Source organism: Carcharhinus amblyrhynchos, chromosome 14 (assembly GCF_965287045.1).
Source record: "Carcharhinus amblyrhynchos chromosome 14, sCarAmb.v2.hapA, whole genome shotgun sequence".
Classification (NCBI taxonomy): domain Eukaryota; kingdom Metazoa; phylum Chordata; class Chondrichthyes; order Carcharhiniformes; family Carcharhinidae; genus Carcharhinus; species Carcharhinus amblyrhynchos.
The window spans coordinates 1,865,158-1,892,721 of NC_137337.1; the positions used below are offsets into that span (position 1 = coordinate 1,865,158).

At 44.7% G+C, this 27,564-nt stretch overlaps 1 protein-coding gene across 3 annotated transcripts in view; it reads left to right on the forward strand.

The window, feature by feature from the left end:
• The window catches only part of atg2b (autophagy related 2B), an 81,093-nt gene extending 58,608 nt beyond the window's left edge, over positions 1-22,485 (forward strand). For all 3 annotated transcript variants that reach the window (XM_080202148.1, XM_080202149.1, XM_080202150.1), the window contains 13 exons: positions 1,220-1,425; positions 3,276-3,502; positions 4,663-4,795; positions 5,202-5,396; positions 7,694-7,795; positions 8,430-8,514; positions 9,057-9,255; positions 11,930-11,999; positions 15,711-15,793; positions 16,119-16,240; positions 17,017-17,171; positions 17,581-17,730; positions 20,055-22,485. In XM_080202148.1, coding sequence (XP_080058274.1) covers positions 1,220-1,425; positions 3,276-3,502; positions 4,663-4,795; positions 5,202-5,396; positions 7,694-7,795; positions 8,430-8,514; positions 9,057-9,255; positions 11,930-11,999; positions 15,711-15,793; positions 16,119-16,240; positions 17,017-17,171; positions 17,581-17,730; positions 20,055-20,285 — 1,958 coding nt within the window. In that variant the 3' untranslated portion in view covers positions 20,286-22,485. The remainder of the gene's footprint in view (positions 1-1,219; positions 1,426-3,275; positions 3,503-4,662; positions 4,796-5,201; positions 5,397-7,693; positions 7,796-8,429; positions 8,515-9,056; positions 9,256-11,929; positions 12,000-15,710; positions 15,794-16,118; positions 16,241-17,016; positions 17,172-17,580; positions 17,731-20,054) is intronic.
• The last annotated feature ends 5,079 nt before the right edge of the window (positions 22,486-27,564 follow it).

Genomic DNA, 27,564 nt, shown 5'->3' on the forward strand with positions numbered 1-27,564 from the left:
TTTTCCTGTGATGGTCATTGTTCAAACTTCCAGTGTGCAAATGGGAGAATGAGCCAGGGTATAGTTGGTGTTGCACCGCTGTCTCAAATACAAGGCTGTACCAGAATATGATCTGAAAAGGCCAAGAAAACAGAAGGAACTTGATATCCACAGGGCCAGAAAAGGCATTGCAGTCATCTGTTAGTTGTCATGGGATGCTCTTTTTAGCTCCATGTATACACCATCCAACTACCTCACAGTTTTCGTGAGTACCACCACTGGCAATGCTCAGGAGGCTAAGGTATTTGTCATGTCAGCTCCAATTTCTACAGATGCACCATAGAAAGCATTCTTTCTGGTTGTGTCACAGCTTGGTCTGACTCCTGCTCTGCCCAAGACTGCAAGAAATAACAAAGGGTCATGAACATAGCCCAGTCCATCACGCAAACAGTCTCCCATCCATTGACTCTCTGTTTCCCACTGCCTTGGAAAAGCAGCCAGCGTAATCAAGAATCCCATGCCCCCGGAACATTCTCTCTTCCATCGGGAAAAAGATACAAAAGTCTGAGGTCACGTACCAGTCGACTCAAGAACAGCTTCTTCCCTGCTGCTCTCAGACTTGAATGGACCTACCTCAAAAGTTGACCCTTTTCTGCACCCTAGCTATGACTGTTAACACTACATTCTGCACCCTCTCTTTTCCTTTCCTTTCTCTATGTACAGCCTGCTTTGTATAGCATGCAAGAAACAATACTTCTCACTGAATCCCAATACATGTGACAATAATAAATCAAATAAAAATGCATATTTCTTGCCCTCACTGATCTGTTGTGTATTTTCCTTGTTCTGTGCTTTCGGGTGATAGCACTGATCTCTGCTTGAAAGGGCGGGGAGAGGCCAGTTTCATCCTATATCTCCTGCAATGGTTTGACCAAAGGGGCTCATTTACCAACATTGCTTTCAGAATTGCCTCGATGCACGGCAGGAGTGGCGTTGTTGTCTGTGTGAAAAAGTGCCTCCTGATTTCAGCTCGGGCCACAGCTTCATTCTAGGTTGGCATGGCTGCTCCATTATTGATACTGTTCGGGGTTTGGGCCTCAAGTGAGGGCAGCGTTTGCACCACAAATTCTGGCTTGTGATCTGAAGCAAGGGAGTGAACTGTCATCTTCACTCGTCCTTATCTATGATTTTGTAGAGCAGGAATGAGAGATTTCATCTGTCTCCTTTTATCCATCTTTAGGGATTGACAATGACATTCAGGAACGCGAACCGGCCCGGTCTGACCTTTTCCTCTTCCCTGATGAGAGTGGAGGTTCTTCGCAGGAGCAGAGCCCAAGTTCCACCATGGTCCTCCCTGAGCATCATGCAGTCTATCCCTCCTTCCCCAGCGAGCAACCGGAGAGTGAGGACTTCTGCATCTTGGAGGCGCCAAAAATGGCAGTCACGGTAAATGCTGAAAGTAACTACCAGTACCAAAAGGAGGTGAAAGATTTGGATAAGGTTTCAAAAGATTGTAGTGAAATGAACTCGGTGGGTAAATGCAGAAATTCCAGATTTCATCCCTGTTCATATTTCAGTAGACAGCACTCTCTCACCTCTGAGTAAGATGGCTGAGAGTTCAAATCCCAGGCCAGAAACTGGAACACAGAATCTAAGCTGACGCTCCGAGCTGCACTGTTAGAGATATTGCCTTTCAGACGAGATGATAAACTGATATCTTGCAAAGAAAGGTATGCAGTTTACCGTAGTGTCCTGGTCAAAGTGTATCCCTCGTCCAGCATTGCTAACCTAGATTATCTAGTTATTTATCTCTTTTGCCAGCTGTGGGACCTTGCAGTCTGCAGAGTGACTGCCACAATTCCCAATATTGGCCCAAGAGTGACTGCACTTCAAAAGTCCTCAGCTATACATGTTGGGGTGCCCTGAGCTCGTTGAAATACAAATCTTTCTTAATTGATGTTAGCTTGAGCAGCTGTGGGCAGTGCTTGAAAACTGACATTCAGGGTTGAGGAGGGTAAAGTCAGCTGGGTTCCTGTTCCTAATGACTGAGTGATCCCTGCTGGAAATTGCAGTGAAGCTGCTTGTTGGGCAGCGGTAGAAATAGGCTCTGCAGTGAGTCCTTCCGCAGCTGAGGGATCAGCAAGTTTGCCGGTGACACAAAGATTGGCTGGGTGGTTAACAGTGAGCTTGAGTGTCTTGGGTTACAGGAAGATCTAGACGAGGTAGTCAAATGGGCAGATAAGTGGCAGATGGAATTTAACCCCGAATTGTGTGAGGTGATGCACTTTGGAAGGAGTAAATTGACAAGGAAGTACACTATGAAAGGTCTGATACCGGGAAGTTCCAAAGAACAAAGGGACCTTGGCGTGTTTGTTCATAGATCTCTGAAGGTGGAAAGGCAGGTTAATAGGGTGGTGAAAAAGGCATATGGCACACTCACCTTTATCAATCGGGGTATAGATTACAAAAGCTGAGAGGTCATAATAGAGTTGTATAGAACTTTGCTGAGGATACAGCTAGAGTACTGTGTGTAGTTCTGATCACCACATTATAGAAAGGAGGTGAATGCACTGGAGGGGGTACAGAGGAGATTCACCAGGATGTTGCCTGGGATGGAACATTTCAGTTATAAAGAGAGGTTGGATAGGCTTGGGTTGTTTTCTCTGGAGCAGAGAAGATTGAGAGGCGATCTGATTGAGGTGTACAAGATTAGGAGAGATATGGACAGGATAAGGAGCAGCTGTTCCCCTGAGTTGAGAGGTCAGCTACAAGGGAATACAAATTAAAAGTGAGAGCTGGGAGGTTTAGGGGTGATCTCACTGATGGAGGAACAGTTTCGATGTGTGGCCTCCTCCCATATCTAGCTTCTGTATCCCGGCAAGGATAGGAGATGAAGAAAAGGATAGGGCGCAATGAGTGTGCAATCCCAAGGGACTTTTTGAGGAAGGGCTACAGTGGAATGCTCATCCCACTCGGAAAAGATCTTGAGGAACTGTTGTTTTATTTACAGGTTTGCTGCATGGAGTGTAATTATTTTAATTTGTAGCAAGCGGGCAATGTAGCTAGGCTAGTGTTTATCTCCACCCCTAACTGCTCATGAAGAGATGATATTAAATTGCCTTCCTGGACTGCTGCTGGTCTGTGTGTAGGTGCACCCACTGTGCTATTAGGCAGAAACAGTGGTACAATTCCAAATGTGGCTGGTGCATGACTTGCAGTTGGTAATGTTGCCATGCATCTGCTGCCTTTTGTCCTAGATAGTGATGTCTGAAGAAGTTATCTGTTTTGTCTGGCAGAGAGAGACTGAGCCTGTAGTGAGGATGTTGAACTCAGGACCGATCCTGATCAAAGACGAACACTTTACACGACCGGTCAAGAAGATGGACACGAGCAAAGCACCGCTACACCTTCCCATCCCAGAGATCCGATACGTAGTGAAGGAGATCTCGGTTGTGTGGCACCTGTATGGAGGAAGGGACTTTGGAACTGCTCTCTCTACACGGTCACCTGTTCAAAGCAGAATGTGAGTTCCCTATCATTGACCTTACTGGTCTCCTTTTACTGTAATGGTAGCTGTAGCACACATCACATTAGACTAGACTAATGTGCATAGTTATGTTCTAATCCATGGCCTCAAACTCCCATCATCAGTGACAGACCTGTGTCCACTCTTCTTCACCACCAAAAGTTATCTCTGCACATTTTGAAATCCGGAACATTTTATTGCAATGGTGGGGATTATTATCACAGTTCCCAGGATTAAACTTTCACATACCTTCCAGAATTACAATAACCTTGAAACTCTGTGACAGCAGGTGCAGGTTCTGGACATATTCCTTATGTCTGTTGAGGAAAGGTCCCTGAACGTGAATCTATGGAGTTTTTAGCAAGTGTATGTAAAAGCATGAGGGACAGTAGTTCCCTGGTATATTCACCATGGCAATCTTTTAACCAACCAGAGCTGATTACTGTTCCCGTTTGAAATTTGGTATTGCGTCTGTCCTGATGAGTACAAGACAAAAAGCTTCAACAGTATATGTGTTTTTCAGCAATAGTCAAGCTCTACATACAGTTATGTGTTCACTTGGAATAGTGATAGTTCTAGACCCACTCACATATTCACAATACTTGGAGGCAGCTGGTAGTTGCCCAATGGAAAGCTTAACATCAGGCAGGTACTGGTTTTCCCTCCCCAACCTACAATTCATAAGGCAGTCTTCATTCTGTCTTTCAAGTAGTAACAGGAAAATGATAGTCAGTTTAGAGACAACATATACAGTAGTTCACTTGTGAAGGAACATAACAATATAAGGGATGTATCACTGCTCTTTAGGTATGGATGATTCATGAATACTATGATTGGTATATTGTGTTGAGAAACACAGGTATACATTGTTCAGATTGTGGGAGAGCAGGTGAAGTAAGTGAAGAAGTGGTGATTCAAGTGACACCAAGATTAAATTTTAAAAGTTTGAAGATTTTTGGAGAATGAGGAGATTGAGGGGGATGAGTTTTTGGAGTCCTGGGAAGAGTTTGGGAGGTGAGACAGTGGGTGAGGGGGTTAGAGAGTGACAGACTGTGGCCTTTAATGGGCCTATCCTGTGTTCCTTTGGTTTGAGCTATCATTAATACAGAGCTCAATTCGGTGATGCTTATAGAACTTAGCTGCTGCATTTTTTCTAGTCCTAGATCTGTTTCAAGCTCCACCCAAGGCTCCCCATCTTCATCTTCAGTCCGACACAGTCATTTGGCGAAGCATATTCAGGGTGGACCCGGAAGGAAACATGACATCCTGATGGAGATTCAGCTCAGTAAGGTGAAAGATGAATATCATGGAGCTGCTATCCTGTGGGTACAATTCTTGGTGCTGCTGCTACTACACTGGCTGAGAATTTCTACTTCCCTTTTCCATATTTAAACCCTGCACGTGCATGTGTCACGTGACAGCAAAAACTTTCCATCCCTCTTGCATAGTTCCTTTTGTTTCTCCCTTCCCTGCCAGCTTGATCCTAATTTTAAGGTATTGACTCATTACTGCATGCACGCATGCCCTCTCTGCCCCCCTTCCTCCGAGTCCCCCGGCCCCATCACAGTGGATCCATTTCCTAGTGTACCAAATGTCCGTATTTAACCCATCGTTCCAACCAGTTCCTGCCCTACAATTTGAACCATAATTCAGTAGCAGATTCATCTTTTTATATCAATTTTTTTTCTCTCTAAAGGTGAAATTTCAGCATGAAGTTTATCCACAGACCATTAATGATGTAGATCCAGGTTCCACAGAGCGTCCCATCTCACGGCAGGTCTTCATCGTTCAGGATCTTGAGATCAGAGACCGCCTGGCAACATCCCAGATGAACAAGTTCCTCTATTTGTACTCGAGCAAAGAGTTACCGAGAAAGGCTCATTCCAACATGGTGAGGCATGCACTTTGCAGCAGGGAACTCATTTAGCAAGCTTAGGAGGTGAAATACTTCAGCAAGCAGCCTGTCTCAAGGGTGCAGAGGTGGTTGGGTAGCAATGGTTGTATCCGAGTGTCATACATCAAGTTTGAGGAATGCGTGCTCTAAATATTTGTCAGTGTTGTCCAAAGCAGTTAGACTTTGGAAGGGGATACAATGCAAATTCATTAGAATAATGGCGAGGCTAAAATACAGATCAACCATAATCTGATTGAATGGTTGAACAGGCTCAAGGGGCTGATGGCCTCATCTTGATTCTCTTTTTCACTTGTTGCACGAGCTGATGGTTGTTTGCTTTCGGATGATCCTAGGTTTGATACCAGCCCTGTGAACTAGGGTAACAGTTTGGGTTCTTGTTGCTGATTTTGGTGCTGCCTGTTTGGACCATCTTTTTATTCAATTTTTCCCAGTGTTACAAAAATGGTTAGAACAAAAAGCCGATCAAAAAATTACATGGAGTGGGCTTTTCCGGTCTTGCTCGCACCAAAATCGGAAAGGCCCGCCCCTAGCTTAGGGGTTAAAAAAATGGATGGCATGGACAAGTTGGGCCGAAAGGCCTTTTTCCATGCTGTAAACCTCTGACTTTCAGGAATGTGCAGAGGTAAAGTCAGAGGGAGTGCACAAACCATCAAATAGCCCATCTACCCAGTTTGTGCTGCAGAAGTTATGTGATCCTCCAGAAAACAACATGACACAGCATAAGGAGGAAGCCATTCAGCTTCTTGAACCTGTTTCACTATATTATTAGATCACCTCCATTTAATCAGTATCTCCACCTGATTTGATAATATTGATTTAAAAAAATTGATCAGTTTTGATGTTGGAAGTGTCAGTTGACCCCAGCATTCATAGCATTTTGGGCAAAGTTCCCAGTTTCCACAGCCGTTTGTTGGAAACACTGCTTCCTGATTTCTGCTTTGATTCCTCCGGAGCACCTGGAAGAAACCTATGCAGACACGAGGAGAATGTGCAAACTCCACACAGACAGTGAGCCAAGCCAGTAATCGAACCCAGATCTCTGGAGCTGTGAAGCAGCAGCGCTAACCACAGTGCTACTGTGCCACCCTTTGCTGGAAACACTGCTTTCTGATTTCACTTTTGTTTTTGTTCCTTAGTATGTGAGCATTAATGGCGAGACCAGCATTTTTTAGCCATCCCTAATTACCCTGAGCAAATGGTGGTGAGCCACCTAAAACTTGAGTAGTTTCCTAGGCCCTTTCAAAGGGCAGTTACGAGTCAACCACTTTGCTGTGGGTCTGGAGGCCAGACAGGGTAAGAATGTCAAATTTCCTTCCCTCAAGGGCTTTAGTGAATCAGATTAATTTTTACACCAATCTGGTAACTTTGTGATGATTAATTTTAGATTTGCTAATTGATTTATTTAAAGTAACTTTAGCTGCCATGGTGAGCTTTGAACTTGTGTCTCTCCAGCATTAGTTCTGTCGAGTGCCTTTTATCATTTTAGGTACCTCGATTAGAATATCTTTCAGCCTTCTATACAAGAAAATAATGTTATGAAATTAGACTAGACCCCAACTATTTGCTATTTTGGTAGTAATGTGAGGACGTGGTGTTTCACTCAACTTCGTGTGAATCTGTTGACACACTTGTAAGCTTTTATGGAAAAAAAAACTTTATATTTAATAATGCAGTTTAACTACAACAAATGAATTGAACAATACTTAAACAGGACAAGATACAATTTTTAACTGCTAAACTATCTCTCCATTCTAATTCAAGCAAAATTCCTCTTTTTATAGACTTAAAATCCCTCTTCAAAATCAATAAGCAAACCCTCAGGCTTAAGTGCTTGTATTTGTTAACAGTTCTAGAGCCTTTTGAACACCTCTAGAGAGAGAGGCAGAGCGACTCCTCTCATCCCAAACAGCAGCTTTCGGAGAGAGACAGAAAGACACTTCTTGCTTCTTTCAGAGCCTGGCAGTAACTGTTCTTAAAAAAAAACACACTCCTGAAAGCTTAGCTCTGCTCGTTCTCTGTCAATCATCCTAATCAAAACTCCACTCTGAAACCCCAGTTAAGTAGAAATGTATTAACTCAGATTTCTGAAAAAAAAACCCCGTTAGCCAAGATCAGTGGTTATACTGGATTCTCAGCGTAGAGAATCTCAAACAAATCGGCACTGTTAAACAAAACCTTCACAAGAAACATAATATACCTATATTTCCTAAAGGCACACAATATTGCCTTATAACTTGAGTAAATACATTAACCTCTCACTGTCTCTTTTCCAGCTAACTATTAAGGCCTTACACGTGAGTCCAGATTCCACTCGTATGCCTCGTGAGTGCTGTCTACGCATCACACTTATGCCCCTTCGGCTAAACATTGATCAGGTTGGTAGAACCAAGACTGAATTTATAACTTTGGGAGGGGGAGAAGATTCAAGTCCTGACCCTAACCCTCCTCTTTGCAGCAGACTGCCTAAGGTTTACTTTGAAGTAATCTGAGGGAATGTTTTCCAAAACCAATATTAAATCTTTTGAGTTTACCAATTCAACCCAGATGGTCAGCTCTACACTGTGGTTGGACGTCTGATGTAATCTGTACGTCAGGATGTGTCCCAGCTCTTGCTGAAGTCAATGTCTCTCTAATGGCTTAATAGCACAAGAAAGTAAGACCACAGGTAATCATAGTTCATAAAACCCAAACCCTAATGAATTCAGCCTCTGTAGGACCGTACTCCAATAAGGATTAATTCCTGTAAGATGCAAAGCCTCAGTCAGAGTTGGTGTCCCTAAGAAAAAAACGCAATTATTTCAGTGGGATGATGTCTGCCTGATGTGTTGGTCTGTGCTGTTTGCAGCTAAGAGGAAGGGGAGGATTTTGTTTAGATTGTAAACTTAAACCTCGCGTTTTCTTTGCTTAATAGTCACTAAGCAAATTGATGCATCTTACTTGATCCTCCTGAGTTTAGTTTTTTGCAAGCTGTCCTTGATTAATTTGGTTTTCCCTTCTGCCTGCATTCAGGATGCGCTGTTTTTCTTGAAGGACTTTTTCACCAGCCTGGCTGCCGAGGTGGAACTGTTAATTCCTCCTGATCCTGTACAGGAGGGTGAGTATCATCAACACCTGATAGTCAGACTATAGAGAAAAGTTTCCAAATACAACTATTACAATGAAAACAGACTGGAGGGGAGAAAAAGATTAAGAAATTAGTACTTGGGATGTTCTAAAGCTCCTTTAAATGCAAAGAAGTGTTAATGTATTCATGTTGATGTGCAGGAAATGTAACAGGTAATCTGTGCACAGTGAGCTCCCACAGACACTTTTAACTGAATCCCTGTCATTATTGATTGGATTGAACATCATTCTGGTCTACCATAGCACTGTCCTCCAACCCTGCGCGCTAGACTGGGACCTCGAATCTCCCAATTGTGGCTTAACACCACCCATTCTGTTCTATCTTTGACCATCCTAGCCTTGTTCTCTAGAACCGTTTCCCATAATCCCCGCCATCCCTCTTCCCGGATTTGCTGTGCTAATTGTGATGTTTATTCACCTTCAGATTTGCTTATTATTCAAAATAAAGGCAAGCAGCGAGTTGCCATTCCTGCATTAATTACATTTCCCGTCTTTCTGTCTGTCTGTCCCCAGTGAGAAAATCTCCTGGACCAGATGTAACCAGCAGTCTTTCCAAAAACGGAACTAGCCCTGCAGACCATGGTCCCATCATAACTCTCCCAGGTCAGAGCAAACTCAGGCCAGATCCTTTGACCGCTGCTAGCAGGGCACCGGTCAGCGAGTCGAGGGATGCCTTGCCAGCACCATTCCGAGACCAGCCAATCTTCTTCCGGTGAGCATTGCAGTTGTTGATGGGGGCGACAGGCCCTACCTGTTACTCTTATTTGACTTCTGGGCCTAAGAAAAAGTAAATGAAGCATTTGGCCGCATTTCAAGAGGAATAGAATTAAAAAGCAGAGATGTTATCCTAAAATTGTTTGGGCCTTGCTTATACTCCACCTGGAACATAAGAAATAGGAGCAGGAGTAGGCCATCTGGCCCTTCGAGCCTGCCCCGCCATTCAATAAGATCATGGCTGATCTGTCGTGGCTCAGTTCCACATTCCCGCCCTCTCCCCATAACCCTTAATCCCCTCTCCTATCAAAAACCCATCAACCCGCTTCTTAAAAATATTTAGCGAGGCAGCCTCCACCACTTCAACGGGCAGAGAATTCCAGAGATTCACCACCCTTTGAGTGAAGAAGTTCCTCCTCAACTCCGTTCTAAACCGCCCCCCCTTTATCTTGAGGCTGTGCCCCCTAGTCCTACTGTCTTTTTTGAGCGGGAAGAGTCTTTCCACCTCTATCTTATCCATCCCATTCATCATCTTATACGTCTCAATGAGATCTCCCCTCATTCTTCTAAACTCTAACGAGTACAAGCCTAGTTTATTCAGCCTCTCCTCATAGCTCAACCCCCTCAACTCCGGTATCAGCCTAGTAAACCTCCTCTGCACTCCCTCCAAGGCCAAAATATCCTTGCGCAGGTGCGGCGCCCAAAACTGCACACAGTACTCCAGCTGCGGCCTCACCAGTGCCCTATACAGCTGCAGCAAGACCTCCCTACTTTTATATTCAATCCCCCTCGCTATGAAGGCCAGCATCCCATTCGCCTTCCTGACCACCTGCTGCACCTGCAGGCTGGGTTTTTGCGACTCATGCACAAGGACCCCGAGGTCCCTCTGCACCGTCGCCTGCTGCAGTTTTTCGCCACGTAAGTAATAGTCCTTCCTACCATTCTTCCTACCAAAGTGGACCACCTCACACTTGCCAACATTAAATTCCATTTGCCATTTCCTGGCCCATTCGCCCAGCCTATCTAGATCCTTCTGCAGACTCTCCACACCCTCCGCACAATTTGCCTTTCCCCCAATCTTGGTGTCATCAGCAAATTTCGACACCCTACACTCGGTTCCCTCCTCCAGATCATCTATATAAATGGTAAATAGCTGAGGCCCCAGCACCGACCCCTGGGGCACCCCACTAGTCACCAACCGCCAATCTGAATAGCACCCATTGACCCCCACTCTCTGCCTCCTATTTGACAACCAATCCTCTATCCACGCTAACACCCTACCCCCAACTCCATGTCCTCTGACCTTCTGCAGTAACCTCTTGTGAGGTACCTTATCAAACGCCTTCTGAAAATCCAGAAAGACCACATCCACCGGCTCTCCTCTATCCACCGCCCTAGACACATCCTCATAGAACTCCAGTAAATTTGTCAGACACGACTTCCCTTTAATGAAACCGTGTTGCGTCTGCCCTATCAAGCAATTCCCTTCAAGATGCCTCGCAATTTCCTCCTTAATGACGGATTCTAACATTTTACCTACCACAGACGTTAAACTAACCGGCCTGTAATTCCCCGCCTTTTGCCTGGCACCCTTCTTAAACAACGGCGTAACATTAGCCGTTTTCCAATCCTCCGGCACTTCCCCGGAATCCAGCGACGTCTGGAAAATAACCACCAAGGCATCCACTATCACCTCCGCCATTTCTTTCAGAACCCTCGGATGCATTCCATCCGGTCCTGGGGATTAGCATATTATGAAAATTATATTGAATTACTGGGTACAAAATAAAAATTTACAAGGATGAATTGAGTGAAGTGCAAGGTCTTGTCTTTTAGAAAGTACTAAATAGGGTTAGATTATTTACTCTGAGGGTGATCTGATAGAGATATCTCAAATCCTGAAAGATTTTGACAGGGTAGATGTGAAGATGATGGACAAGACAAGAATTAGGACCATAAGCACAAGCTAATCACTAATAAATCCGATAGGGAATTCAGGAGAAACCCAGAGGATGATGAGAATGTGGAACTCTCCACCATAAGGAGTGATTGGGACAAAATAGTATTGTCTGCATTTAGGAATAAGCTAGATAAGGAGGAGAAAGAAAGGAATTGAAAATTACAGCTGAGTGAAGTAGGATGGGAAGAAACAAAGAGCAGTGCAGATCAGTTTAATCAGATGGTATGTTCTGCTATTTCTGTGTGTTTCGGCATAGTCTTCAGTGACTTGAGATTGTTTGGCTGCATGTTTCATGTACGTAAAGGATTGCAGCCCATATTGTTCCAACATTCATATTCCTAACACTGTATCTGTTCAGAAAATATTTATCCCTCTTCCACCAAACTTCATTCTAACCAGAAGAAGAGGCAGAACTTTGACCCAGGGTTTAGGTAGGGAGATCTCGGACAGGATTACACAGAAGATTCCTTTGGACTAAGGAACATTGATATCATATGTTGCCGTTCTCATTGCTCCTGCCTTTAATTGAAACAGCTTTTCTTTCAGCATTATCGTAGATATTCTATATGTTTGTCTGTTTAAAAGCAAGAAAGAATCTCCATGTGTTAACGTGCTGAACGTTGGATGCAAGGCTTGATTAGATAACAAGAGCACGTGATTTTCAAAGGCCTCAATCCTATTCACTGACAGTGAATTTCATTCTTCATTCCAGGGAATTTCGCTTCACGTCCGAGGTGCCAATCCGGCTGGACTATCATGGCAAACACATGTCCATGGATCAAGTAAGTTCTAAGAAGTTACAGGCCAGTGCTGTGTTTGTGTAGCAGAATTCAGTCATTGAACAGATCTGGAACTAGCACAGTTCAGCTTCATCCATTGCACTGGAGATTGTATTATATTTCAAATTAGTTTTATTCCAGTAGGGAACTGTATCCACTGTCTGCCACTGCCCTGGTGGATGAAATAGCAATTCCTCCTCCTCTACCACCCACCCCAATCAACAACAAGCATAGACCCACTGCCTTCCCTTGCCATTGTCCATTCTCTTTGTTGAAGTTTAAAGTTTATTTATTAGTGTCACAAGTAGGCTGACATTCACACTCAAATGAAGTTCCTGTGAAAATCCCCGAGTCACCACACTTCATCGCCTGTTTGAGTACAGTCAGGTATTTCAGCATGGCCAATGCATATAACCAGCACGTCTTCTGGACTGCAGGAGGAAACCGGAGCACCTGGAGGAAACCCTTACCGACATGGGGAGGAAGTGCAAACTCCACACCGGCCGTGATCCAAGCTGGGAATTCACTCTTACTGTATCAACATGGCGCAAAATATGTCAGACTTTAGAAAGGAAGAACTTTATTTATGTACTAATCAGCCTTTATTCATTGAACGGCAGAAAAGGCTGAAGGGGCTGAATGGCCTCCTCCTGTTACTATCTTCCAGTATAGCAACTTCCATGATCTCTGAATATCTCAAAACACTTTCCAGCCAATTTTTCAAATGGAGTCACTGTTCTCATTCAGGGAATGTCTGTCAATTTGCACACGGCAATCTCCCACGAATAGCAGAGAGGTAAATAACAGATAATCTGTTAAAGACAAAATACTGCAGATGCTGGATTCTGAAACAGATCATTTGTATTTGCTGATGTTTATCAAGGAATAACTATTGGCCAGAGCACCAGAGAGATCTGTGTGTGCTGCTTTGAAACATTGACGTTTACGTCGACCCGGAATGTTGGAGAGTATGTTGTCAGGGAGGAGTTGAAGCCCTCTTTGGACTCATCATTGGTTTCAAGGATTAGGGCGTGGGCACTCACAACCGTTACTTGCTGGTTCTTGGTGAGTTGTAGGAGGGTTGTGAGGCTCTCGGTGCTGATGAGGATCTCTGAGAATGGGTTGACAAGTTTCTTCTTGATGGTGAATCCGGTTCCATGTGTCCTGGGCTGATCCTTGGGTTTTTCTTCTCCAGAACAAAGTGTAGCCACCACCCTTTTCTCTCAGCTGCCCTTGTCCCCTCTTTGATCTCTTGCAGGGCAGGTACATCACTATTAAAGTGTCCAAGTTCACAGGTAACAAGAGCAGTTCTCCATCCCAATCAATTGTTTTGCTCATTATCCCTGAGTGTTCATATGTTCCAGGTTCCAAAATTGAGTTTAATTTTGATATTCCGATTGCAGCTAGATGAGACTGCTGGATGCAGTTTCCCAGCCAGATTGTAGAAAGAATGGGCTATTTTTAGGGCACCTTTTCTAGCCTTTCCCCCATGTGGGGTGAACAGAGTGGATCCTGAAGAGGGCTGCTCAGTCATGAAGAAAGCTGCCAAAACACACTCTTATTCCAATTCCAAAAGCAAGATGACAGAATGAAAGTCCACTGCCTACGTGCAGATCTGAGGCTAGAGACTTCCAGATGTCATGGTCCTGTCCCCCTCGCCTCTTGCTGCAGGACTTGTCTGATTGGGGGAGGGGTTGTGTTGGTTTCCTCTAGGTAGATGTAGATGCCTGGTGTGGGACATCTAACGGAGGAATGCTGTTGCACATCGGGAGAGACATGTTTCTTGACAGAGGATACACCCAGCTCCAGTGGCAAGGGAACTTTGACAACTGGGGATCTCCCTCTTGCTGCAGCCTTCACCCACTGTCGCAGCCATTGATACCATCCAAGAATCTTCCACCTGAGCCACCGTTGAGGACTTGTTTTGGATTGCACTTCGTGTGGTTCCTCTTCTCTGACCTTGCCATCATGGGTCACCCTGCCCAGAGTTTAAGACTCCTGATGGATCAGTCCCTGGATTAACAAAAAGTTTGATCCTCTCCACCACGGCAAGGTAGCAATCCAAGGGAAGGTTGGTTCTTAACTGCCCTCCGAAATGTCCAAGAAGCCACTTAGTTCAAGGGTAGTTAGGGATGGGCAACAAATGCTGCCCTTGCCAGCGCTGCCCATGTCCCATGAAAGAATAACAAAAATTATAAAATGGTCACATCATAGAAGAAGGCAATTTGACCAGTCATGTTCATGCAGCCTCTCTGTGAAAGAGCATCACAGCTAGTTCTATTCTTCTGCCTTTTCCATGTGGTTCTGTAAACTATTTCAGATAATTATCCAATTCCTTTTTGAGAGCCATATATTGGAAACTGCTTTCATACGCTCTCAGGTCATGCATTCCAGATCCTAACCATTCACTGCATTTAAGGAAAAGATTTTACTTTTGTCTCCTTTGGCTCTTTTGCTTAAGTGCAGTGCCCAAACTGCACACAGTACACAAGCCGAGGCAGATAAGGTATACCGTTCATAAAGAAGGAAAGGGAACAGTGCAGAATATAGCTAAGGTGTAGAGAAAGATCAACTTAATACAAGATAGGTCCATTCAAAAGTCTGATGGCAGCAGGGAAGAAGCTGTTGTTGAGTTGTTTGGTATGTGACCTCAGACTTTTGTATCTTTTTCCCAATGGAAGACAAAATGTTCAGGGTGTGTGGGGTCCTTAATTATGCTGGCTGCTTTTCCGAGGCAGCGGGAAGTGTAGACAGAGTCAATGGATGGGAGGCTGGTTTGCATGATGGATTGGGCTTCATTCACAACCTTTTGTAGTTCCTTGCAGTTTTGGGCAGAGCAGGAGCCGTACCAAGCTGTGACACAACCAAAAAGAATGCTTTCTATGGGGCGCCTGTAAAAGCTGGTGAGAGTCGTTGCTGACATGCCAAATTTCCTTCTCAGCAAGTAGAGGAATTGGTGGGCTTTCTTAACTTAGTGTCGGCATGAGGAGTACCAGGACAGGTTGTTGGTGATCTGGACACCTAAAAACCTGAAGCTTTCAACCACTTCTACTACTTCTCCATTGATGTAGACGGAGCACGTCCTCCACTACACTTCCTGAAGTCAGTGACCGTCTCTTGTTTTGTTGACATTCAGAGAGAGATTATTGTCACTGCACCAGTTCACCAGACTCTCTCTCATTCCTGTACTCTGTTGCATCATTGATTGGGATCTGACCCACTACGGTGGTGTCGTCCGCAAACTTGAAAATCGAGTTGGGGGGTGGAATTTGGCCACTCAGTCATAGGTGTATAAGGACTATAGTAGGGGGCTGAGAACACAGTATTGAGGGGCAGTGGTGTTGTGGATGCCTCTGTTTATAAACCCATGATCCTGTTATCTTATTAACCCCTTTCTCAGCCTGTACTACTACCTTTTTTTTGATTGGTGCACAAAAGTTGGGGTTTGGCACCCCTTTTAGAACTGTATCCTTTATTCCATGTTACACTTTAGTAGAAAGAGCAAGGAGAGTTGAAACTGAACTCTTTGTTTTGTTTAATTTAATCAGGCTGGGAGCAGATATCTGATTGTTGAGGTGGAGGGATATGAAGTGTATCCACAATCACTGGAGAAAGCTTGTTCCAAGGGCAGAAACATTGTGAAATAGTATTAAGTTAAATGCAGCCCGATCACAAAGATCATGTAACTCTTATCCCCCTGTTTCTGTATTACAGGGCACCTTAGCAGGGATTCTAATTGGACTGGCCCAGCTGAACTGCTCTGAGTTGAAGTTGAAGAGACTGTGTTACAGACATGGGTAAGAATATAGTCCATCCTCCTTTCCAATATCCTCTCACCTCTGAGTTTGTCTCAGTTTTTAAAAACCCATTTACAGGATGTGGGCATTGCTGGTTAGGCCAACATTTATTCCCCATCCATAATTGTCCTTGTGAAGTTGCTGGTGAACTACCTTCTTCAACTGCTGCAGTTCCTTTGGTATATGAGATTGGCCAGTGTGGCTTTGAAGGTCCAGATGGATGCAATTCCAGATGGATATCTTGGCATTCCCGGTTCCCAGATCAGTCCCCTTCCTGTTGCATCCATTCAGCTCTCCCATTGAACGTGTGCGGTTTGTCTTGCAGATTGCTGGGAGTGGACAAGCTGATTTCCTACGCACTGAATGAATGGTTAACTGACATTAGGAAAAACCAGTTGCCTGGTATTCTTGGAGGCGTTGGACCCATGCATTCCTTGGTGCAGTTAGGTGAGTGTTGGTAATACAAAGAAAATGAAACAGCTCAGTGTAGGACAGAGTGTAAGTGGCTGCTTGAGATTCAAGGAATTGACTATCCTGTGAGTTACTCAGTGTTGTCGGTTTTCAGTTCACTCCTCTTGCTGAAACAATCCCTAAATTATAGTAATAAATGTATTCAAATGATAGGAACAGATTTACTAAACTTTTAACTAATGAATAATTTAAAAATTTTAATGACAAATGCAAGAATTTAAGCATTTCAGTTTGACTCGGTCAAGTGAGAGATGACGATCTCCAACACGACCTAACCCAACCACAGCCCCTTGACATCTAATGTCATTACTATCACTGCATCCCTCACTATCCACATCCTGGGGGTTACCATTGACCAGATGTGGAACTGGATTAACCATATAAACACTACAAGAACAGGCACAACTCTCAACCTTCATGCAGGTCAGCATTTATCCAGGACAAGTGACCCACTACGTTGACAAACAGTTGTATTCTTTGTGACAGGGAGGCAGGGAAATGCTAACCGATCAGAGAATCAACCTGCACAGAAAGCAACGTGAATTTGCAAAGGAATTATATCGTACGCATTTCTGATTATAAAGTGTCTAAAGCTGTATGGCTCTCGGCTAATCCTAGTGTGTGGACAGTGGGTTTGGATAAATGGTCTATTTCAGTGGGGCAGGCAGGAAGTTTTAAACACAACGGTAAGTGGGAAACGATAACAGAATGTGCCACCAGGTGTCTGAATGACTTTCCCTATCTTTGATTAGTTCAAGGGCTGAAGGACCTGGTCTGGCTGCCCATAGAGCAGTATCGCCGTGATGGACGCATTGTGAGAGGTCTCCAACGAGGAGCGGCCTCATTTGGGACTTCCACCGCCATGGCTGCCCTCGAGCTGACAAATCGACTTGTACAGACCATACAGGTAACACATACTTCTCACCACAGGAACGTGAACTGACTATTACATGTTATTGGTCCATCAGATTGCGCCAGTCACCTCTCCCGCAGCAGATATAGCTGTTGAAGTAGTGACTATGTAATTTTTCTTAATTTGTTTTCAAAATGAGTATTGCTCACAAAGTTGGCATTAATGACATATTGGTAGTCCCAAACTTGCGTATCCTGCTTGGACCCATTTCAGAGACCAATTAATGTTTTGGTGTGAGACTGGAGTTAACATAACAACCAGACTGCTTAAGCAAGGCAGGTTTCCTTCCCTAAAAGACATTAGTGAGTAGTTGGGTTTTTACTACAATCTGAATGGGTGGATTGGTGTAATTCTGCTCCTCTGTCTAATATTCTATCTCAGATGTTTTTATTGACTTTGGTAGGCAGCAGCTGAGACAGCCTATGACATGGTTTCCCCAGGTCCTACTACACACAGTTTGATGAGGACCAAGCGCATCTCTCAACATCGATTGGCTCATCAACCTGTCGATCTACGAGAAGGAGTGGCTAAGGCATATGATGTAGTCAAAGAGGTGAGGTGACAGTGTTTGCTAGATAATGCCAGCAATTTATAATGAGTTTCTGATATATCTATTGGTGTACCCAAAGCTATAACTAAATGTATTACAATAACATGGATAATGTTATGAACAGAAAATCCCTATCATCTCAGGTCAATGTAGACGTGGACTAAAGAGACAAATGTCTGGTGAATGACCTTTATCATGAGAATAAAAACCAAATACATGTGAAATAGTCATTTTAACATAGAACATAGAACACTACAGCACAAACAGGCCCTTCGGCCCACAAGTTGCGCCGACCACATCACCTACCAACCTACAGACCTATCTATAACCCTCAATCTCATTAAACCCCATATACTCATCCAGAAGTCTTTTAAAAGACCCCAGCGAGTTCGCCTCCACCACCACTGACGGCAGCCGATTCCATTCACTCACCACCCTCTGAGTGAAAAACTTACCCCTAACATCACTTCTGAACCTCCCTCCCCGCACCTTAAATCTGTGTCCTCTCGTAGCGACCATTTCAAACCGGGGAAATAGCCTCTGAGAGTCCACCCTGTCTATTCCTCTCAACATTTTGTAAACTTCTATCAGGTCGCCTCTCAACCTTCGTCTCTCCAGGGAAAAGAGTCCCAGCTCCCTCAACCTAACTTCATAAGGCATGCCTCCCAGTCCAGGCAACATCCTTGTAAATCTCCTCTGCACCCTTTCAATAGCTTCTACATCTTTCCTATAGTGAGGCGACCAGAACTGCGCACAATACTCCAAATGAGGCCTGACAAGGGTCTTATAAAGTTCCAGCATTACCTCCCGACTCCTAAACTCAATCCCTCGATTAATGAAGGCCAGTACACCATACGCCTTCTTGACCACCTCCTCCACCTGCGAGGCCGATTTAAGAGTCCTGTGGACCCGGACCCCAAGATCCTTCTGCTCCTCAACACTACTCAGACTTCTGCCCTTAATAGTGTACTCGTTCATCCCGTTGGTTCTGCCAAAATGGACGACAACACATTTATCCGCGTTGAAGTCCATCTGCCACTTCTCCGCCCAGTCCTGCATCCTATCTATGTCCTGCTGCAACTTTTGCCATCCTTCCAGATCATCCACAACACCACCGACCTTCGTGTCATCAGCGAACTTACTTACCCATCCCTCCACTTCCTCATCCAGGTCATTTATGAAAATGACAAACAACAAGGGTCCCAGAACAGATCCTTGAGGCACTCCGCTGGTGACTGACCTCCATTCAGAAAAAGCCCCATCCACAACCACTCTCTGCCTTCTGCAGGCAAGCCAGTTCTGGATCCACAAGGCCAAAGGCCCTTGGATCCCATGCCCTCTCACCTTCTCAAGAAGTCTTGCATGGGGGACCTTATCAAACGCCTTGCTGAAGTCCATGTACACTACGTCCACGGCACTTCCTTCGTCAATGTGTTCAGTCACATTATCGAAGAACTCAACTAGGCTTGTAAGGCACGACCTGCCCTTGACAAATCCATGCTGACTATTTTAATACTCACATCAAGAGTTTGTGAGCTCTGACTGCTCACTATCTCCAAGATAGAACGCTATAGTTCACTGGTGTTGCTGTAGGTTTGTACACTTCAGTACTACAGACTCAGAATAAGTACACTTCGGAGGCAAGTATACCTGCAGTATGTACATACGCTTTCAGTATGCCAGAGTAAAGGCAGACAAGCCCACAGTATGTAATGTCAGTGGGTAGCATTCTCACCTCTGAGGCTGAAGGTTCAGATTTTAAATCCCAATACAAATATTGAGCTCAAACATCAGTGCCAACAGAGCAGGGCAGCACTCGGGCAATGCTGTTGGCACCACTGGAGCTGCCATCTTCTGAATGAGACATTAAGCTGAGGCCCTGTCTGCCCATTGAAGATCCCATGGCACCATTTTGAAGAAGAATGGGAGTGTTGACTGCGGTTTCCCTGACTCAACCTCAGAAACAAGTTCCCACATTGCGGTTTGTGGGACCTTGCTGTGTAAATTGGCTGCTACATTTTGTGATTGGCTGCAAAGTGCTTTGAGATGCCCACTGCTGCAATATAAATGCAAGTTTGTTTTTTCTTTTTTCTCAACTTGAGATGGGCCAGGATTGTGACCTTATTTTCCGCCCCCCCACCCCCTCTCAGTTCTAGAGTTCATCTTCATGTCATCTATATTGAAAAGTTTGTCTCTAACCTCTCTAATATAATCCCATCGCTGACAGATACTTCCAGCATTTCCTTGTAATCCCAGATTCAGTACCAGAGAATGTTACTTCCCTTGTTGCTAACTTTTAATGATGTGTGTTCTGTGTTTTTGTGCAGGGATTCACAGACACAGCTCATATGATCTATGAGACTGCAACGCGGGAGCATGAGCAAAGGGGGATGACGGGCGCAGTGGGAGGAGTGTTGCGGCAAATCCCACCAGCTGTGGTGAAGCCATTAATCGTGGCGACGGAGGCCACCTCCAACGTTCTTGGTGGAATGCGAAACCAGATCCAACCAGATGCCCGTCAGGAAGAGTCCCAGAAATGGCGTCTTGGCGAGCAATAGCCGCACTTGAACAATTTTTTGGGAAAGAGGAGAAGTGTTGATAAAGCTTCGAGATCCCGGTGCTGGGACCCTGCCGGGAGTCACTGCACATTACATTTTCCAGCCTGTATATTTTGGTCTCCCTTAGTTCTGTGAAGTTAAAAATGAAACGCGCAGTGTCCATAAGGTGAACTGTAGCTTTAACTGATTTGGTGGCTGTGTAGACTATTCCCTGGTTTATTATAGAGATGGCATGGAGATATATTTTTTAAAAATAGAACAGTGAATGGAGTGGCGGCCTCAGAGAGGATTGTGTGGCTCCCCTCTGTTTTGTATAATAGAGATCGAGGCCATTAGCGGTTGGATAGGCTGAGGATTGTGAACCCACAAGCTGCCAGGGATGATTTGTGGCTTTTATTCATGCATTGCCTCAGAAGCAAGGGTGCCAATTATTCTTCTCTCACCCCAGCCCAGCTGCTTGTGACTGCTATGTTTTCCCCACCCCCCCCCCCGGGATCTGCTTCATCAACCTGCAACTTCCCATGGTTCTCGAGCCCCAGTGTTCAGCCTCTTCAAGGTTCAAAACAGAATCGACTTTCTGTTGCTACGCATTGCTTAATCTGCTGTTAGGCGACCTGGGAAATGTGTTGCTTAGATCTTTGTTGTAAAGGATTTGAATTGAATCAAAGGTGTGTAGTTAATCCCTGGTTCCTTTCTCTTCTGGATCAGCCTGGCATTGTGTGCCCCCAGTCTTGTGGTAACAAGGCAGTTCCAGCCAGCACACTGAGAAGAAAGGTAACCCGAGCCACACAGCCCGAGTAGTAGCAATATCGATAGAAACTTGGGACCAAGTTGCCTCAACACCCTCTTGGGAAGGGTGGGGGGAAGGTGGGGTGGTTTGATGAGCTTTTAAAGATTTTAATTGTTTATTTTGGGGGTTTTGGCACTGAGCGGAAATGAGGAGAGGGATTAATGACTATTCACTCAATGCTAATGGAGAAACATTCTCAGACCTCTGCTGAGAGTTGTCCACAATCAGCTATGTAAACATTGCCCACCCCCCCCCTCCCCCCCCCCAGCATTCTAAGCTTTACTCCCTTTTCTCCTTTGAAACTAAGTAAAGCCAATTAAATCTGTAATATAAGCAGCAGAAAGTGAACTTGACAGAGGAAGGAATTGGAACTGGTGAGTGTATCAGATCCTTAACATCCTAGAACCTCACTTCAATTTTTTTTCCTTTACGTCAAACGGCATTACGTTGGTAACCCACTGTCAGCAAGCTAAACCTGTTGCTCACTTCCATATCTGTCCAAACTCAGGCTAATCAACTGAGAAGGGAAGCATGGGGTGGTTACTAATGGGCTCCCACATGGTCATCTATCTCCTTCGGATGGACATCCCTTCATTATACAGTGCAGAGAAAGGTCATTTCCTGCTCTTTAACATTAGCATTTTGTGGAAACGAGAAATTATTTTATTATTTGTTTTATTTTGGTGCTATTCATGTCCTTCAGTCAACATCGAGTTAAAAGGGAAAAATCCGCAGTGTCAGATGGTGAATCCAGTTTGGGATGTAGAGTGCATGACACAGGCTAGGAACAATTAATTGTTGTCCAATTAATTCTGTCTTCTGTACTGTCAATGGGGCCCTGACAGAATTATTTTCTCAGTGCACTCAGTGCCATACTCTCCCTTTCTCTGTACCTGTTCCTGACACCAGAACCTGTTGCTTGGAAGGGATTCCTTAAAGGTGCAGCAGCCTTATTGCTTGCACTTGCCACTGATCCAAAGTATTTTTCTTTTAAATTGGGCAAAAGCAGAATGTACATAAGATGGGAAAACCATCTCAACCCCTACAGAGAACACTTTAAGAAAATTTAGCCAGAATTAGAAACCTAACCAACTGCCCCAAACTTGTGTATCACTCTTGTTTTTCAAAACTTGCTCTTAAAAGATAACTTCCTTGCGATGTTACCGTGCTCTGTGGATACTGCTGCAAATACTGAGTTGGGTTGTTAAGATTTTTGTTGCTTTGTATAAATTTTTAATTTCTTTTGTACAGCAGATTATAAAACCTTTTGTGGGTTTATTTAGAATTATCTGTTACCATAACTGTACATATTTCTGAATAATGTTGCTGTGGGTGTATCATAGCGATGGTTATGAAGGAATGTACCATAGTCAATGTACTTAAGAAAGGGAAGAAAATAAATAATACACAGTCATGTGCATATGTGTACACTATCCTGCTTTGCTGTCTGTTGTTTCCATAGTGGTAAAGTTGTACTGTTTTGAGTGACACAATGCTTTAAGCTTCTGAAGCAGTGTCTCAGATTCCAGAGGCTGGGCATCACTAAGACCCAGTCACCTTCAGTAAATCCAGGATTTGAGCAGTTTCACAGGCACCGTTATACATTATGGGTTTCAAATAAAATTATGGAACGGAAGGAGGCCATTCAGCCCACTCTGCCTGTTATGAAAGATTTCAACTCTCTGGCGGTGTGTTCAATAGTTTGAAGCTAATTCTGTTTTAGTAACTGTTATAATTTTTATTAAGGATCAGTGAGCATCAGTACATTTATCTGAGCAGCAGTTTAAGAAACAGTTAATAGCATGGCCCTTTCCTCAAACATTATTCTTATAAATTTGCTTGTATCTATCTGGATCATAGGATTTAGGAGCAGGATTAGGCCATTCAGCCCGCTCCACCATCCAATACGATCATTGAGGGGTTGAGGCGGTTGAGCTATGAGAAGAGGCTGAATAAATTAAGCTTGTACTCGTTAGAGTTTAGAAGAATGAGGGGAGATCTCATTGAGACGTATAAGATGATGAATGGGATGGATAGGATAGAGGTGGAGAGACTCTTCCCGCTCAGAAAGGATAGTAGGACTAGGGGGCACAGCCTCAAGATAAAGGGGGGGGCGGTTTAGAACAGAGTTGAGGAAGAACTTCTTCACTCAAAGGGTGGTGAATCTCTGGAATTCTCTGCCCGTTGAAGTGGTGGAGGCTGCCTCGCTAAATATTTTTAAGATGCGGGTTGATGGGTTTTTGATAAGAGGGGATTAAGGGTTATGGGGAGAGGGTGGGAATGTGGAACTGAGCCACGACAGATCAGCCATGATCTTATTGAATGGCGGGGCAGGCTTGAAGGGCTAGATGGCCTACTCCTGCTCCTAGTTCTTATGTTCTTATCATGTCTGATCTGACTCCACTTTCTTGTCAGCCCGTAATATCCCTTGACACCCTCATTAATCAAGAATATATCGACATCTGGCTTGAATATATTCAATGACTCAGCCTCCGTTGCTCTCTGAGGGAGAGAATTCCCAGACCAGTGGGGGGAAAAGAATTATCTCCATTTGAAATGGTGGACCTCTTAAACTATATCCTCTAGTTCTAGTCCCACAAGTGGAAACATTTGGCATCCATGCCATCAAACCCCTCAGGATCTTTAATGTTTTAATAAGATCACCTCTCAAGGAAAGAACTCCAGTGGGTATCGGCCTAGCCTATTCACGAATCAGTGCAGACTCGATGGGCTAAATGCCTCCTGCACTCTAGGGATTCTGTGATACCTGTAACCTTTTTTCGTAAGATGAGCCCCTAATCCCAGGAGTAAGCCAAGTAAAGCCTCCCTGAACTGCTAACACAATTACATTTTTTATAAGTCTATGATTCAGTTTCACTTTAAAATTTACCATATTGTAATTGAGGTTTTATGACATATATACAATTACTGGCTTTTTTAAATTTAGCTGTTGCTTAGCAACCAGAGGCCCACACTGAAAAGCAGAAACAGGTAAGAGTTCCTGGAGAATGCAGCGTTCTCAGAAACTGCCAGAATGGGCAGGATAACAAAGGGGCAGAAAGTAAGTCCCAGAATTAAAGAACATTTCCAGAAGTCAAGGACTGAAAAGAGATGTCCCAAGAAAACTTAAGTCAAAGAGAGAAAGAGAACCAGAATCTGAACAAGGTATAGTTTGCTGAAGTTAGAGGGGGGGGCTCCCAGTTAAATAGAGCTGCAAGATGTAGACCTGGAGAAGTCGGCTAGGAAAATGTCAGACATCCTTCAGGTCAAAGAGCAAAGAAAAGTACAGCATATGAACAAGCCCTTTGGCCCTCCAACCCTGTGCCAATCATGATACCCTAACTAAACTAAAATCCAAACCTTCTGCTTTTACTTGGTCAGTGATACCTTAATGCAGCCTGTGAAGCAGTTGTGTTCTGTCAACATGACTGGGTATCTGAGAGATTGTGTGGAAACTTGGATGCATGTTGCAATCCAAGGCAGAGGAATACTGAAGGGAGAAGTTGAAAATTTGATGAAGACATCCAAGAAAAAGCTTTAAATAAATGCAAAGTACTGCAGATGCTAGAATATGAGACAAAAACAGAAGAGGTGTTGTTTGGTGTCTTCCTGCAAACGTGTTCTTTGAGAGCCAAATTTTGGACACCTTTGTATGGACACCAGAATTCCAGTGAGACCAGCTGCCTCCTGGGGTAATAGGCATCTGGGAGGATTTGATGAGGAGTCAACAGGTGATGTTTGAGTGGCATCTGTCACTTGGTTTCAGAGAGTGGTGTTGCTGACCACATTTTACCCATTGGTTTGTATGAACTATAACTTGTGCCTTCTTTACAAATCTGAAGAAGTAGTGTATGATAAGAACATAAGAAATAGGAGCAGGAGTAGGCCAACTAGCCCTTCGAGCCTGCCCCACCATTCAATAAGATCATGGCTGATCTGTCACTGCTCAGTTCCACATTCCCGCCCTCTCCCCATAACCCTTAATCCCCTCTCTTATCAAAAACCCATCAACCCACGTCTTAAAAATATTTAGCGAGGTAGCCTCCACCACTTCAATGGGCAGAGAATTCCAGAGATTCACCACCCTTTGAGTGAAGAAGTTCCTCCTCAACTCTGTTCTAAACTGCCCCCCCCCCCTTTATCTTGAGGCTGTGCCCCCTAGTCCTACCGTCCTTTCTGAGCGGGAAGAGTCTCTCCACCTCTATCCTATCCATCCCATTCATCATCTTATATGTCTCAATGAGATCTCCCCTCATTCTTCTAAACTCTAACAAGTACAAGCCTAATTTATTCAGCCTCTCCTCATAGCTCAACCCCTTCAACTCTGGCATCAGCCTAGTAAACCTCCTCTGCACTCCCTCCAAGGCCAAAATATCCTTGCGTAAGTGCAGCGACCAAAACTGCACACAGTACTCCAGCTGCGGCCTCACCAATGCCCTATACAGCCGCAGCAAGACCTCCCTACTTTTATATTCAATCCCCCTCGCTATGAAGGCCAGCATCCCATTCGCCTTCCTGCCCACCTGCTGCACCTGCAGGTTGGGTTTTTGCGACTCATGCACAAGGACCCCGAGGTCCCTCTGCACTGTCGCCTGCTGCAGTTTTTCTCCACATAAGTAATAATCCTTCCTACCATTATTCCCAAAGTGGACCACCTCGCACTTGCCAACATTAAATTCCATTTGCCATTTCCTGGCCCATTCGCCCAGCCTATCTAGATCCTTCTGTAGACTCTCACCACCCTCCACACAATTTGCCTTTCCACCAATTTTGGTGTCATCAGCAAATTTCAACACCCTACACTCGGTTCCCTCCTCCAGATCATCTATATAAATGGTAAATAGCTGAGGCCCCAGCACCAACCCCTGGGGCACTCCACTAGTCACCATCCGCCAATCCGAATAGCACCCATTGACCCCCACTCTCTGCCTCCTATTTGACAACCAGTCCTCTATGATAGTTAATTTCTTTAGTAAAGGTTTGATTCTTTTGTTTAACATTAATTAGCAGTCCTGTATCTTTGTTCATCCCCGTCTATGAACAAAGTTAGAAGATGTGCTGAGCTGGTTTTGATGCGCCACAGCGAAAAACCGCACCGATCTCCTCAGAAGACAAACACGGGACACAGTGGACAGAGTTCCCTTCGTCGTCCAGTACTTCCCCAGAGCGGAGAAGCTACGACATCTTCTCCGGAGTCTTCAACATATCATTGATGAAGACGAGCATCTCGCCAGGGCCATCCCCACACCCCCACTTCTTGCTTTCAGACAACCACACAACCTCAAACAGACCATTGTTCGCAGCAAACTACCCAGCCTTCAGGAGAACAGTGACCACAATACCACACAACCCTGTCACAGCAACCTCTGCAAGACATGCCGGATCATCGACATGGACACCATCATCACACGTGAGAATACCATCCACCAGGTACATGGTAAATACTCTTGCAACTCGGCCAACATTGTCTACCTGATACGTTGCAAGAAAGGATGTCCCGAAGCATGGTACATTGGGGAGACCATGCAGACGCTACGACAACGGATGAATGAACATCGCTCGACAGTCACCAGGCAAGACTGTTCCCTTCCTGTTGGCGAACACTTCAGTGGTCACGGGCATTCAGCCTCTGACCTTCGGGTAAGCATTCTCCAAGGCGGCCTTCACGACACACGACAGCGCAGAGTCGCTGAGCAGAGACTGATAGCCAAGTTCCGCACACGAGGACGGTCTCAACAGGGATCTTGGGTTCATGTCGCACTATCTATAACCCCCATGACTTGCCTGGGTTTGCAAAACCTCACTTACTGTACTGTCTGGAGACAATACACATCTCTTTAAACTGTGATCAGTGCTCCTACCACTCACATTATCAGCCACTTCAGGTCTTGAACAGCAGGTTAGGTGTAAGGATTCGCATTTTAATCAGTAATCTCTAAACTGTCTGTGCTTTATATAAGAACATAAGAACATAAGAAATAGGAGCAGGAGTAGGCCATCTGGCCCTTCGAGCCTGCCCCGCCATTCAATAAGATCATGGCTGATCTGTCGTGGCTCAGTTCCACTTTCCCGCCCTCTCCCCATAACCCTTAATCCCCTCTCTTATCAAAAACCCATCAACCCGCGTCTTAAAAATATTTAGCGAGGCAGCCTCCACCACTTCAACGGGCAGAGAATTCCAGAGATTCACCACCCTTTGAGTGAAGAAGTTCCTCCTCAACTCCGTTCTGAACCGCCCCCCCTTTATCTTGAGGCTGTGCCCCCTAGTCCTACTGTCTTTTTTGAGCGGGAAGAGTCTTTCCACCTCTATCCTATCCATCCCATTCATCATCTTATACGTCTCAATGAGATCTCCCCTCATTCTTCTAAACTCTAACGAGTACAAGCCTAGTTTATTCAGCCTCTCCTCATAGCTCAACCCCCTCAACTCCGGTATCAGCCTAGTAAACCTCCTCTGCACTCCCTCCAAGGCCAAATGCTCTGTCTTAT